The sequence below is a fragment of the Centruroides sculpturatus genome, unplaced genomic scaffold, assembly GCF_000671375.1.
Source record: "Centruroides sculpturatus isolate CEXI.00-Female unplaced genomic scaffold, Cexi_2.0 scaffold84, whole genome shotgun sequence".
Taxonomy (NCBI): Eukaryota; Metazoa; Arthropoda; class Arachnida; order Scorpiones; family Buthidae; genus Centruroides; species Centruroides sculpturatus.
In genome coordinates, this window is record NW_019384316.1 from 788,216 (window position 1) to 804,703 (window position 16,488).

General features: G+C 28.6%; 1 protein-coding gene across 1 annotated transcript in view; it reads left to right on the forward strand.

Moving 5' to 3' along the window:
• The window catches only part of LOC111623486 (store-operated calcium entry regulator STIMATE-like), a 19,397-nt gene extending 3,211 nt beyond the window's left edge, over positions 1-16,186 (forward strand). The window contains exons 2-5 of the mRNA XM_023366082.1: positions 12,764-12,812; positions 12,928-13,023; positions 15,745-15,866; positions 16,055-16,186. Coding sequence (XP_023221850.1) covers positions 12,764-12,812; positions 12,928-13,023; positions 15,745-15,866; positions 16,055-16,065 — 278 coding nt within the window. The 3' untranslated portion in view covers positions 16,066-16,186. The remainder of the gene's footprint in view (positions 1-12,763; positions 12,813-12,927; positions 13,024-15,744; positions 15,867-16,054) is intronic.
• The last annotated feature ends 302 nt before the right edge of the window (positions 16,187-16,488 follow it).

Genomic DNA, 16,488 nt, shown 5'->3' on the forward strand with positions numbered 1-16,488 from the left:
GTTCAGCGCCGCTTTCCTGTAAGCCTAGAAGTTTGACAATGGTGTTTGGAATGTCGAGCATGATTCCACTGACTATCCAAACACCATTGTCAAACTTCTAGGCTTACAGGAAAGTGGCACTGAACGTCCGACGTACACGTTTTTTTCGCATTTAAAACTTCCGCATCAACCTCACTAATATATTGAATAGTTAGAAGTCTGTTATTAGAAGTTATCTATATACAGTAATACCTCGACTTACGCTACCCCAACTTACGCAAACCTGGAGTTACGCGATTTTCAAATCTCGTGGATTCGTCTTTTGTTTGAGTGCCACGCAGCTCTTGATTACTCACTCCCCCCACACTATTGTTCATGACATGTTCATGACATATTACATGTGACATTGTTCATGACATATTACATGTTCGGATGTGTCACGCGGAATCGACGCATAGTTACAATTTATTTTGTGTTGTTTATTTCTGTGTTTGTTATATCTATGGAGACTTGAGATACTCTATATGGTTATTTCTTGTAAACGTGAATGAATCAAAAGACGAGATAAGATTAACAAGAACATTTATTAGCTTACATACATTCGACTTGGATTTTACACAAATTGCAAAATTATATCCCGACTTACGCGAATTTGACTTACGCGGTTATCGCTCGGTCCCACCTATCGCGTAAGTTCGGGGTATCACTGTAATAAGAAACTGTGATTTTTGTTATTATTTTAAATCTTTTCTTTATTGAAATAAAATGCACAAATTATTTATAAAAACTTTTAAATGTTTTCTGTATTTGTATTTGTTTCTTTTATATTTCTGTTATTTCTTTCTTTTTGACTCCAATAGAGTAACTTTTTTCATGTTGTTTGAAATTTGGAGTGTTAATGAATGTCCTATTGCTAAAAATTATTTTATTGTAACTTTTGCCTACATCTATTTTAAAAGAAACATATTGAAAATAATTGATTATATATGAACAGATTATTTCAAACTATTTTTAATTTTCTTATTTAATCGCTGGTGGCTTTTAATTTCCTCTTAAGAAAATATCATTGTTTTCATGCTCCAGCTATTGAGTGTGATATTGAATTTTCTATTTTCTTCTTCAGTGATTTAATTAAAAAATTTTTTATTTCATTTTTTTTTTGCGATGAAAATTTGAGTCATCCATAAATACATATATTTTCCAGTAAAAATAAATTTATTAGTTTTATAGATCAAAACAATTTTTAATTAGTGATATGTATATTTCAGTTACAATAATATTGCCTTTAATTTGATATTTATTGATTTATTGATAATTAAAATATGTAATTTGAAATATTTATCTGTTTGAAATATTTATCTGTTTGAAATATTTATCTGTTATTTATGTATTTATTAAAGTTAAAATTGAACTTTAAATGCATTTTTTTAAATAAATTATTGTAATATGTATACAGTTCATATTACAGTCCTTAATACTTTTTTATTCGTATCAATTAATTACAGCATCTTAAATAAAGTAGGAAATTTTTATAAGCTTTCGTACACCATTATTTCAAATAAATTTAAGGCATTAGAAAAAGATATTTCTGTGACTTAATGCAAGAATAGATAAATGTAAGAATAACTATTTTATAAATGCAAACTCTACTGAAAAGATTGTTATTAAAATATTTTTAATATGTTTACATTTTAAATTGTAAATAATTTCTTTTAAATTCCTCTTTTTCTCTGATAAATAAAAGTGTGTATTCTAATTTTATTTTTTTTTAGCCAGAATACAATTGGGAAAAACTGGGATAATGGATGAATGTCTCTTACGCAGAGGATTTTTCATATTTTCTAAAGACACTTATGACTTTAAAGACAAATATTACATTTATCTAGTACATGTAATTTTCTTTAATGTAATGTTAGTTTTAATATATCAGGTGTTTGAATTAGTAATTTTAAATTTAATTTAAACTTACATATACAATATATATTTATTTGCTTTACAGTGTTTTTGCATAATGTAACAGTAAGATATCATAATTGTATAATAAACTGATTGGTTTATCTTCGAATGATTTAAATAAATTTTTACATGGGATTTTACAGTTAAAATATCAAACTATTAAAATTTTATCTTAATATCAAACAAATCAAAATGCACAGAAAAATCACAAGATTAGATTCTTATCCTATGATTTTTAGCATTTTTATTTAAGGTCAATAAAAATATTCTTTTCTTAACTTATTTTTGATTTTTATCATATCTGATAAAATGTAAAATTATTAATATGGTGGTGTTGATGGAGTGTATTCTATTGCTATAACAGACCAGGGTCAAGGGAAAACCACAGAACAAGCTATTAAGCCTATTATGTTTATATGCTGTTCAACTCTGCATTCGTGCTTAAGATTTTTTTGGCTGTGTGTCACGTTTAGTATGGCAGTCTTCTGTAACGTGATATATGTGCTGTTATGAAGATCGATGTTTTTGAAGACTTTTGTATAGTATATGTGTTATCCTTGTGGTGCTATTTGCGGGACAAGGGTGACTCTGATCCCTGTATAAGGAAATGATGACCATCCAATGAAAAAAAAAAAAAGTATATGTGTTATGATGCCTGTGTAAGAACTACTAGCACAATATGTATCTTATCCATTCTCCACAGATACTTTATGGGTGAATTCTAAGTATTTACTAATTTTTTCAGTTTATGTATTTTTTATATTGTGGATAGTGTGTTTGGTACAGCTTTATTATTATTATTATAATCATTATCATTATTTGAATTGTGCATTCTCAGCTTTTACTGGTTACATTTACCCAATCCAGGGGGAGAAATTTCCAGTTAGGTTAATGCATGCAGATGATTTCATTTGAAACTGCTAGGAAAAAACTAGTGTTACCGATATAAAAATATATTCATGTAATAGATTTTAAGAGGAGTAAACAATGAGTAATAAAATTTAATAATAGTATATGCTATTTATTATTTGATAATAATAATCAGTTTAACTTAAAAATTTTATTTATATAGTAGTTTTAGTATTTTTATAAACATAGCAACAAGAACAATACATATACAAAAGAAATCAATCCAGTTACTTTATATTGAAAGTGACATTATTGATACATTTTATGCATTCATTATAATTGAGAAAATCAACATTTTCATATTTATCAAGAAATAATTTTTAAATGCAGAAAAAGAAGACAAATTTATAGTGAATTATCAATTAAGTTAAGATGAGAATAAGTAATTGATTTTATTTATATAAATAGCAAGGTTGAGGCTGAAGTTTCAAACGCGAAAACGTGTACATCGGATGTCCAGCGCCACTTTCCTGTAAACCTAGAAGTTTGACAATGGTGTTTGGATAGTCAGTGGAATCATGCTCGACATTCCAAACACTATTGTCAAACTTCTAGGCTTACAGGAAAGCTGCGCTGAACATCCGACGTACACGTTTTCACATTTGAAACTTCGGCCTCAACCTTGCTAATATTATTATTATTTTTTTTGCTAACAAATTCTAATTAGAAGATAATGCTAAATTAAAAGGAGTTTATGGGAATATCACTAAGGAAGTTACATTTAATTCAGGTTTTAAATAAAACCCTAAAATATTAGCTTATTAGAAATCCATTAGTTAACAAACTGAAGGTAATTTTTATTCTATACTTGTCATAGATGGTTATTTTAGAGGCAGATCAGTATACATTGGAAGAACATCAAGACCTGTACTAAAGTTCATGAATACCAGTACAATGCAATAAAAGCACATCTTCTCTACAGTGCTTTTATCACAATACATCAAGATATAGAGGTCTTATAGGCTGAAGTGTCATCAAGAAAGTTTTTGGGATCAATATTTAGCTATACACATGTAAATTTTAGAAATTCTTAAACAAGGACAGATAGGTGATTACATTAACGTAAAGGATATTGATTCCCTATCTAATGTATGAAGAGCTTATGATTTTTGCATATAGGTCCTTCATTATATTTTTAAACTTTTTTCAAGCGTAGGTGCAGGAGGCCCCAATTAACTATATACGAACTTCTGCTTTGGGCCGGAAGTCATGTTATTTTAATTCAAAAGTTTTCTGAACAAGAATTAGATACGTGACTGGCATGACTTCATTGTTAACAGGAAAAGTAAGATTACAAGGGTAAGACACTAATAAACAAGTGCATTGTGATTAAAAATTGCAGCCTGGCATTGTGACAATGTTACAATAAATAATTGAATTCAAGTATGTGAAGTTCTGGTATATTATATGATTGGTTGCTATCATTTGTTGGCAGACCAAAAGATGGGAACCAATTTAATAAGATGGGCAAATAATAAGTGCTCTATGCAATAAAAAAACTGGTGTTTTTCTTAATAATAATATAGAAGTTTTAATATAAACATTATAAAATAAATCTGATATTTTTATAGCTATTTACTTATTCAACTAAGCTATATAGCCTACAGCTTGGTTGGATAAATAAATATTTATCATGCAAAAAGGTCACTTCTAGATTAAAAGTCGTGATATTTGATAGTACAGGTTAACCCAAAGTTAATTGTAAGATCTTTATTTAGATATTTGTACTTTTATGTCTGTGTTTGATTGTTATTTTAATGTTTATAGTAGCTAAATGTATTATATTATATATTTTTTAATGTCCTTATTTGAAAATGTTTGTTATGATAAACTTTGTTTCAGAAGTGTGTGAAAGATGTAATTTTAGTGAGTTACTCATTCCAGCTCCCATTTTCAGTCTTTATTTGATCATTTAAATTTTGTAAATGCATGTCTTGTATATGCGCAATGTTTAGAATGCTTTGAATTTATTATTTAAACTCAAACATCTGTAAACTTGAAAATGATTACCCGGTAAACATTGATTTTTTTTTTATTTTTGTATTGTTAACAGTTACATAAAAATCAAAAAGGCATTTGTGATTTTTTTTTACTGATTAAATGCTTTCAAGCTGATAAGATTGAAAACATTAAATAAGTGATAAAATTGCTGAAAATTCCATTACATATTGCTTATTTAAAATAATCAAATAAGCAAAGTATATTGTGGAGTTTAAGGAAATATTCTTCCATATATATGTGTGTGTGTGAATAATATCTCTTATATTATACATGTTTTAAATAGCAAATAATTCAGAATTGAAAAGTTTTGTTATTAATTTCACGATAGAATAAGCTGACGTAATCATTTTTTCATTGTTAACTTCATTGTTGATTCATATTTATTAATGAAATTCATTCGAGATTACTTGTTATTTTTTCCTATAGTAATTAATATTATTATTGTTTCACAAGTAATAATTACTGCTTGTAAAACACACACCATTAAATACTGCATTAAATATATTAAATAAACAAAATAAACATTAAGTATATTTTATTATAATTTATGTTTTATATAGTTCAAAATATAAAATTTTTAAACCTGATGAAAATATTTAACAAAATCTCAATTTGTTTTCATGTAAAAGAATGCCGTTGTCTATAAGCAATAAATACATTTAAATATTCATTGATTATATAATGAGAATTTCTGTAGTTTGTTATAAAAATTATGGAATACAGAGGAAAAAAAACAAAGAATGCAAATGTGTGTTCTTTTGTTAATTGTCATCTAACAGCTTTTATCCTACACATGGTGAAATAATTTACATCATACTATAAACAGTTTCAATCATATATAATTAAAATTATATTTCTTTATGACTGTTGTTATGATAAATATAGACTGAATATATTTGTAAAATAATATACTGCTTTAAACATCTGTTATTTAAGGAAATGCATTATTTAAATGCTTAACTTAAAATTTTGAATTCAAACTTTCATTTTTATTGTATTCATTTATGTATAGTAACTCTCCAAAACTGGGATAGGATAAACACACATAACCAAACCAATGCTAGCAACTATGTAATTAATAAATAAAGAAATATTTACTAATGTTTTCGTCCATTTAAAATAGACATCATCAGGCGCACAATTTTTGTTTTGTGTTATGTGCTTGATGATGTCTATTTTAAATGGACGAAAACATCAGTAAATATTTCTTTATGCGATATGCTTCTTGTCTAGTCTTGTGTTGAATTATACGAGCGCCAAGGTGGCTTTTCTTTTTCGCTAGACTTATTATATCATCATTTTTATTGATATTTTTATTTACACTCCTTTTTATTGATGGTATAATAAGTCTAGCGAAAAAGAAAAGCCATCTTAGCGCTCGTATAATTCAAAATATTTCTTTATTTATTAATTACATAGTTGCTGGTATTGGCTTGATCACGTATGTTCATTTATGTACAAAGTAGAGTTAAAATGAATCAAACTTTTGAATTATTACATTATGTGAAATTGAGAATTAAGCGGTGCCAGTTTCTTGTAAATCAAGTCCACGATTGTGTGTTATTCATCACTTATATTTCTTGTTCTCTATCATGAGCTAGCATAGTAGGACTGAATTTATGTACAGTGCCAAAGTTTGTGGGCTTCCAAAACTTCTTTGGCAAGTAGTATGGATGCTGGAAGAAATGTTTAGGTACGGAAGTAATTTACTTTGAAGTTGGGCGTTTTATATATTGTGTAATAAAATCTTGTGCCAAAAGTCTAGTTCATTTTTCAATCTTACCTCATGTTATTTTTCTAAGTCCTGAAAATGTTATTGATAAAAAAAAAATTAAATTGAATCTTTTTTGTATTCTATTTTGTTAATGTAGAATGTACGATGTGATGTATGATATATGGTTTCTATCTACGAGAGTATTAAAATAATACTTTTTTCTTCTCGTATTGATTGCTGATCCTATTGATTTTTTTTTAATCTAATAAAAATAATTTTTTTTATTGTAATCCTTATTAGTTAATAAATGCGAATAGTTTTCTTTTTCCAATAAATATGACTTATTCATTTACCAAGTTATTATTTTTCATATAAAAGGAAAGAATATCCTTTTATATGAAAATATAAAAAATTTTTTTATTAAAATAAGCTATTTATTCTTGATGAAGATTGTCAAATAAAGAATATTCCAAAAAATCTGAATTACACAGTGTATTTCAAAATAAATTAATCAAAAAGAAAGTCAAATAGAGTCACTAAAGACCCAGTGTCTAGATTAGTGAGGTGAGTGTTCTTGCATACATGTACAGTACCCATTCATACTACATTTACTATACCTATGTTTTGCTAAATATAATGAAAAAAGCATCAGTTTTTAATGTTGTTATAAAATTTAATGACCAAAAATTCATGTTAATATAATAATACTATACATGTTACATAGTTTAATAAAGTATCATTGCAACTCACATTACAAGTTGGTTTAATGTCTTATCTACACATACATAATATTAATTATGCCAATATGACTTTCCATAGTGATATGCTACAACTGAGTCCATTATTTAAGAGCGAATTAACATCTGAAAAACAATCTGCTTTGATTCTGTAATCATATATTGATTGCAGAATGAAGACATAGTTAAAGATATTCAATTGTACAATAAACACATTGTATTTATTTTTTTGCCAAAAGAATTCTATTATCTGGGATTGATGATGTGTCAGTCTGGATTTTCTGAGTTCCTTTTCTATTTCTCCCCTAACACCTTTACAATATCAGACTGACAATGTGCAAAGGCATAACATTCTAGTTCTTTAATATGTATGAGGGCAACTGATGGTTTGTGCTTTGTTTCACTACTACTGGCTCCACATCATCATTATTTCTACATGTTTTTGCAATAATATTTTTGAGAATATTCTCTGAATCATCACTGGAACACTGGAATCATCAAATTCTCAATAATTTTTCTTCTAAATAATGAAATTATAATAGTATATTATATATATTCATACATGCTTGAATTTATCAGATTTTTAATTAATTATTACAGTTCATGGCTTTCTATAAACCTCAAATATTGTAAATTATATAGAAAAAATTATCATATTTACTCGCATATAAGACGAGGTTTTTATTCATTTTTCACTGCTTCAAAAACCTAGGTCATCCTATACGTGCAGGTGAAGGATTCTTTGCACTTTGCAATAATTTTTGTGAACAGTGTATTTTGCATTCTTTTTACCCAATGCTTACCCTCTGGTGTTTAAAAACAAATGTATTTTATCTGGGTTGTTTGAATCATTCTTTGTGTATTGTCAGGAGTAAAGATGAATAGCAATATAAAAAGCAAAGGTTTTGAATTGAAATTCCAAAATCACACAGGCGCTTGATATAAGTTTTAATCCTGTGGTTGTCGGCCATGATATTGTATATTTTGTATATTTTATTTTGAATTAATTCTAGCCTTCTTTTCTGTTTCTTTGTCTCTTCTAAGACCTTATCTACCCCTTTTTGCCCCTGGGGTAGGATTATCTATTCCATGAAAATAAGAACAAAAGAGGGAGTGGGGCCCTGGGAAAAACCAGACGAGTCACTTTTGAAAAAGATCCCGAAGAGAGCAGAACGAAAAAGCGAGTGCTCGTGACCTGAAGTTAAGGTTAAACACTGGCAAGAAAGGAAAGAGACAATTTCGAAAAGAGAAGTGCCGTAAGGACAACAAATAGTCCAAGAAAAGAGCAGAATTCTTCGATATCGAGAAGAGCCAAACAGACCTTAGAGCAGAAGATATCAAGTTGGTGCCATAATTCGAAAGTATATATACGTACCAAAAGAAATCCCGGGTATTTCCATTCTCCCTACATTTTGTTTCCATATTTATCTGTCCTGTACTCTTATTTTTTTATTAGTTATAAGCTAGATATAAGTTAGTTATATAAGAAGTTTTTTTTTGTTATTTTGACGATTGTCACGTGTACGAACCCCGGCGATAGTGGAGGACAAGACTGTTCCTTTTTCTCTGTGTATAAAAGAACAGCATAAAGTTTGTAAAGTTGGGATTCCTATGAAAAAGAAGTGAAAAGAACCAGTTCGGAGAGAATAAAGAATACTGTGTGATAATTGAATTATGTATCTTTCTTTTGTTTGTAACTTTTCATTCGCGGAATTGTAAACGTCTCTCATAACGAACTATCACAATCCATTCCCACGTGAAACAGACGATTTTTCGGAAATCAGAATTCGGAGGAACTCATAAGTGTAATCGACGGAGAGTAGTTTCAACTGTTAAGAATTGGTAATAAAGGTTCCCGATTGTCCAGTTATATGAACAAAGTATGTTCTATTTTACAAGATTTTTCCTTAAAGTTTAAAATGCCAGTAGTTTTTTGGGACAGTATGTGCATTTTACATGCATTTGATATTTGTGATTAAATGAAATAAAATTAGAATTATATTAATAAATCTAATTTTTTTTTTTTTTTTCTGATATTTAAAGTCACACCTTGTCCTATATGCGAGATCATCTTATACGTAAGTAAATATGGTATTTAATACTTTTAACATACCAGTAATTTACCAGAATAAGAAAAAAATTTGTTAATAAATGAAAAGATGCTAAAATTTGAATCTAAAAGTTAAACTAAAAAATGAAATGCTTTCTCAATTAATAATATAAAAAGAAAAACACAATTTATATGTTAATAACAAAAATAATTAATTTTTCAAATCACGTATGCATCTATATATGTAAATATATAATGAATAAATGGAATTCTTTTGTGTTTATTTCTGAGGGTAGCTTAATTAAATTAGGCTGAATATTTTTTGGTTACCCGAATTAAGTAGTTTTGTGGATTAATTTTTTAATTATCATGAAATCTATATAAACAGACTGAAATTAAAAAGAACAGTGCAAAACAAAACTATGGCAAATCTAAGCAATCTATTTTTGTTTGTTCATCATTCAGGTTCAACAAACAAAAAAATACAGTAAAATATCAAAAATTGGACAACTCTTTAAGCTGGACACCCCACTAACTTTGACACTTTTACTCTTGCATGGACAAAAGTATAGACATTATAATGTATTCCTAACTCCCTAAAATGGACACTACCTCACTATCTGAGACGTTTCTTAGTGGAGCTTCCAAGTAAATGACACCTAGTGACAAATTAATGCTTGCTTGGCCAATAATAGCACTACATGGTGATTGTTATTGTAAAGGGAGGGGATTTGGAAGTGTGGACCAGTACAATAGCCTGCTTGATCTCTGGACTCAACATCATCTGACTTTTATTTGTAGGGCTATTTAAAGAATGTTGTCCATGAGTAAGAAACAACAACTAGAGAAGATATGATTGGAAGATTTTAAACCGCTTGAGCCGACATACCATGAAACATTTTATAAAAAAACAGATATTTCCAATTAAGAACTGACTTATGCATTCAGCAAACTTGAGATGTCTTTGAACGTTGTTTGCCAGAGGAGAAAACTGATAGATACTTAGACATTCTGCTAAAAGTTTAATTAAAATGAAAAATGTATTAGTAAATTTAAGATGGCCTTGAGCTGCGGCACAAGATTTTGTATCAGTTCATTATTTGAAGAAATAGAATGATTCCGCAAAATAATAATAGTTTCCTAATGATTTTTTTAAACAAATTTCTTAGTTTTTTTCAATGAATTTCACAGATATTCACAAATACATGGGCGTATGATATGGTGGCCAAGTAGAAGTTTAAAACATCTGATAAGAAGAACTTGTTTTAAATAAAGTTTATTTTTGAAGCAAAATTATAGTATGCAATAAAATATGGGGGTTCTCATTTAAGAAGATGAAGTTTCTCTCATTTTCTCCATTGTAGCATCATCTATGATAAAACCAATACCCTCATCTTCTGATCCTCTTGAAGTCTAACATTTTGGTTCAATGATATTTTTAGTATACATATTTTTCAAGTTTTTCCAGTGGATTGATTAAAATTGATCATTCTGCATATATAAATTACATATTAATCATTAAATGGATCACATTTTAGAAATATAAAAACACGAATCTGTTACAAATAACAGTAAATTTGATTTTTTGAAAGTAATCATGGTACTAATTTTAATTCATTAAATATTTTTATTGTATGTAAATATGTATAATATATACATATAGGTAATTAATAACTAATAAATATAAATATATCATATTAAATAGATGTAAAAGTTATAAACATACTTATAATGAATAAATTAGCCAGTTTGTAACATTTCTAGTTTAAAACATCTGGATTAAATCACTGATAAATAAAATTTATTTTATAGTTTAGTCTGTGCTTTCTAGTCTTTCAAAACTATAAAATAATCAGGGCTGTGGAGTCGCGTAAAAATCTACCGACTCTGACTCCGTCTTTTCCTTACCATCCGACTCTGACTCCGACTCCATTTCATATACATAACAAGTTGGTAAGTAAAAAGGGAGTCGGAGTCGGCAGATTTTTTGACGACTCTGACTCCAGCCAAAACACCAAAACTCCACGACTTTGACTCCACAGCCCTGAAAATAATAATAATTAAATTTAAAAATTTAATATTTTAGAATCATCTTTTTTCTTTTTTTTTAATGGATTTGTTTCTCTTCAAAACGCTTCGTTTTCTTATGCCTGTAACTTTGAGTTTGTCTCGACTTCATTTGTCTCTTAGTTTTCAATTTCTTCCTTTGATGAGTTTTTTTTCCTTGACCTTAATTGATTTGATATAAATACAGGCTCCCTTCTCACATCTATATGATTTTATAATCTTGAGAAGATCAACAGACTCTTCTGCAGAAAAATGTTTTTTCCTCTCTTGTCAAATCCTATGCTTACGATGAAAGCTTATTTTATATTCTTTGCTAAACCGAATGAAGATAATCTCTGTAATATCCTAAGGAGAATGTCTATGCACTTAGTCGTGAAGATAAAAACAGTAAAAATTTATGTTGATGTTACATAAATGCAGTAAGAGATGTAGTAAATATATTTAATAAACTAATTGAAAGCAGTTTTATTTTTTAATACAGCTGTCCCTTGATAGTCCGACATGCTCAGTAGTCCGATGCATCTCCCGTCAAGATACCCGTCCCCGTTATGTGTCTGCTTGCACAGAAGCATGTTGCGATGTGAATCTCCCCACCCAATTCCTACACGATGACACATATTTCGTGTGTTTTCTGTGAGCAGTTCTGTTCCAACCGTGTCACAATGACCTAGATTTCACTGACTTTCTGGTTGGTGGTGGTACCGTTTTATGGTCGTATTTGCATTGAAAGTCAAACACTGCTCAACTTGCTTTTACGCTGGTTTTATGACCTGCTCAGGAGTAAAATATCATGGTCACGTGATTAAAAGCTTTTACGGCGAGGGGTTTTATGCCCGTTTTTACACTAGTGGAGTCTTGGCCTAACTTTTTTATAATAACAAATATATACCTACTTTTGCACCCCCCTCGTATATACAATAATTATGAACATAAAGAAACTACTGAGTCATTTATATAGATTTTTATTTATTGATTATATCTTTAAAAGATGTTCTTTATTATTTATACGTAGCAAGTAACTAAATAATTAAGTCAACTTAAATGAAAAATACTAATTAATTTGTATTTTCCATTTATAAATTGCTTAATCTAATATAATAATTTAAAGATGTTTCAAATAATTGTAAAAAAATTTAAATAAAAGGTAAGTTTTAAATAGAAGTAATCAATAAAATTTATTTTAAATACGCTTTTAAGTTATTAATTTTTCAGTTGTGTTCTAATTTGAAAATTTTACCGTTAAATTCTATTATCTCCATAAAAGAATTACACTTATATTATTTAAATAGTAAATTTTTTCATTTAAGAACATTTTGCTGTAATAAAAAATAAACATTTTGTTATTTATAGTGAAGAGGTTTTGTGAACCGAGAAGAGAGAGGCGGCCTTGGATAATATGGTAAGCAAAATTTAAAATAAATGATATCAATAGCTTAATATATTTATATTAACCTATTGATATAATTTATAAGTTACATTATAATGTTTATTTGTAAAATTATTTTTATTTTAAGGTTTTTTGATACATCTAAACAAGGGATGGGAGCTTTAGTCATCCATTTTGCAAATATTTTTCTTGCTGAATTTTTTCAAGGAGATCCTTGTACATGGTTTGTATTTTATTTCATAAATACTTTATTTAGATTATTTTAATATTACTTTATGTATTATATAACAAAGCCAAACAGTTTAAATCAGAATGAATTGTAGATTTAATTTTTACAGATACGGTCTCTCCTTGACTTATGATGGGGTTGTGTTCCAAAAGTCGAAAATAAAAATAAAAAAAATAAATAAATAGGTTATATGCAAGGTTATACAGTACATAACACGAGTTTGGGCTGTCGCTGATTGTGATAGCCCAAACTCGTGAGTAACCACTATAACTATCAAGCTTAGATATGATGTTAATATCAACACACTTACTAAAACACCTTTTCTTGCAGCCGACGCTTTATTATAACAACTTTCAAACGTTTTCGGTCTTGTTAAAAGACCTTTCTCAAGACCTTGTTATAATAAAGCGTCGGCTGCAAGAAAAGGTGTTTTAGTAAGTGTGTTGATATTACAATATGCAGTCTAGAAAGAATTATATGATGTTAAGTTTCTCATTGAGAGTAATAACCTTCTTCTTCTTCTCACCAGTAGCAGGAGACAGTGGGGTGTTTTGCAGACATAATGGGTACACTGTAAAACACAAGAAGGTATAAGATGGTGTATATAAAAAAAGCAATAGAAAGTATCTTTGAACCAATTTGGTCACAAATTTCCCTTCTAAAATGTTGTGGGGATCAAAAAATGTTATTTATGTGGGAATCACTTTACCTCTCATTATTGTCACCATGTAACTCTCCTATGTTGGATATACCGGTGTTGTGGACAGCACTGTTTGGCCTTCTAAGGTTCTAAATCACATGGTTCCTGATAAAACACCTCATAGCGATATTAGTGTTACTATATGTTTGTTTGTTTATTGACTATTTAATTCATTATCATTTATGTACTTTATTTTAATCCATTTATTCTTGATGTATTGTTTTACATTTCATTGTATTTTGTATTAATGTATAATTTTTGTATACTGTACAGGTAACCCCCATATAACACGGCACTTCTATAGCACTGATTCACTCTAACACGGTTCGAGAATTAAGAACATCCCCCGTATAACACGGTGGTTTTATAGCACGGGTTCACTCTAACACGGTTCGGGAATTGTTGTAAAACCCTCGTACAACATGAAATGTAATAAAGGGTGCGTTCTTTTATACTTTTGCATAACTCTGCATGAGCATTCTAATTGTTTTCGTAGCTACTTTGAATGCACTTTCAACTACTTTGAATGCACTTTCAACAATAATCCATTTAATGGTTAAATTTTACAATTGGGACCCTTCTTTTGCCTCTAAAAGCTCATTTTAGAATTATAGATTCCTCCATCACGATACTATTGATAGTGCAGGTGCCTCCATCTTTCTTTTACCTCGTTCCTAAATGTCTACAAACAGTAGTGCACTCTTGTTGCAGAACAACCGCTATTAACGAACGCACCCAAAAACTGTTACCAGTTGATGATGCTCATGCTGAGATCATCATATAGGATGAATAATCCTCTGGTAAAATATTTACTTAAATAATAAATAAGTATTTTACCTATGAAAAAAATGAATAATAAATCTGATTTAAATAAGGATTTAACAACATGTTTTTTAATTTTTGGAACCTAACCCCCCCTTTTCGCACTAGTTCTTTGTTTCGCATAACACGGCAATTTTTTGGAACATAACTCCCGTGTTATACGGGGGTTACCTGTACATGTATAATTTAAATTTCCATGTACATGTAGGATAAACAATTTTGAAAAAATGATGATTGATATTCAGATTTTTTTTTCTTGAATTCAAATGTCTTGTTCTCTGCATGTTCTAATAATGATTCTGCCAGAAGAGGACAGTTTTAGACTCTTGAAAGTACTTGCAAAATAAATCATTTTTTCGTAACACCAACAGACAGTGATATACATGATTCATTTTATAAACTCATACGATTACTCTGAATAATGAATAGTGCTTTAGTTATTCTAACAATATAAAATTTAAAAGTTAATCCTATGTTAATCCTGATATCAAATATAACTCTTAGGTCATTGACTATTTGAGAATAAATTATTGTCTTATTTTCAGTTGAGGAAATAGAGGAGAGTTTGAATTCAAATTAAGAATAACACATTACTATTGATTTATTAAAATTGATTTTAATATTTATTTTAGCCAACAGATTTATTAAGATTTGCTTGTTTAAAAATTTTGGATCAGAATTATTTTTAAATCATCAACAAAGCTATGGCTTGAAATTACCAGGGCTGTGGAGTCGCGTAAAAATCTACCGACTCCGACTTTTCCTTACCAATCCGACTCCGGCTAAAACACCAAAACTCCACAACTCTGACTCCGACTTTGACTTCACAGCCCTGCCAGGGCTGTAGAGTCGCGTAAAAATCTACCAACTCCGACTCCGACTTTTCCTTACCATCCGACTTCGACTCTGACTCCAGCTAAAACACCAAAACTCCACGACTCCGACTCCGACTCCACAGCCCTGGAAATTACGAATATGGATAGATATGATCTACGTAAACAACGAGTTTAAAGAAATGATGTATTTTTCATTAATAAAAATTTCAAACATTGTTCATACGTACAGCTTCCAAATTTCAATACTTTAAATATTAAATTATGTAGAATTAAATTACTTTCATTTTTATAATAGGATAAGATATTTTTCACATTATCATAGATTAACATAAAATAAATATTTATCTTTATATTTAGGTACATTGTTAGCTTTTTGCTGGATTCGTCTATAGGGTTATTATTCATTTTTATTGGTATACGTCTAACGCAATACATTGCACGAAAGAAAGGTTGGGATCATCTTGTATTTGGAGAATACGGTAAATATATTTAGTATTTTAGTACAATAATATTTAATGTTTAGTCAAAAAAGTGATAGTCAATAAAAACTTTATATTTTTTTTTAATGATCTAAAATAAATTTTTGATTAGATATAGAAAATGATTTAGATTTTATAAGACAGATGTTCATATTAATTAATAACAGTTGTGTACATTTTGTATACAGTAGGCTCTTGATTTAACAGACCTTGATTTAACAAACAAGACAAAAAAAATTTCTATCGTAAAGGAAACTTTGCGGAACTTTGGATAATCAGGGTTCTACTGTATTATCTATCTTTGACTACATAGTGGTGATTTATAGATTTGTAGTTTTGCCATCACTTCATTAATACAAAAATGTGTTAAAATTAACTTATTGGTATTGTATAAGTATCTTTATTAATAATTAGTTGAATTAAATTTATTACAATGTGATAATTGAGATATTACTAAATAGAAAAAAAACACATAATTTGAATTTTCAAATTATTTAATAAAAATGCAATACTTGAAAGGTTAATAACTTTAATCACTGAATGTTTCTGAGATGTAAATATTTGCATAAAAGATATCTTGAAATAAATGTAAGCAGTGTGAAATAACAAATTTTTTGTTTAA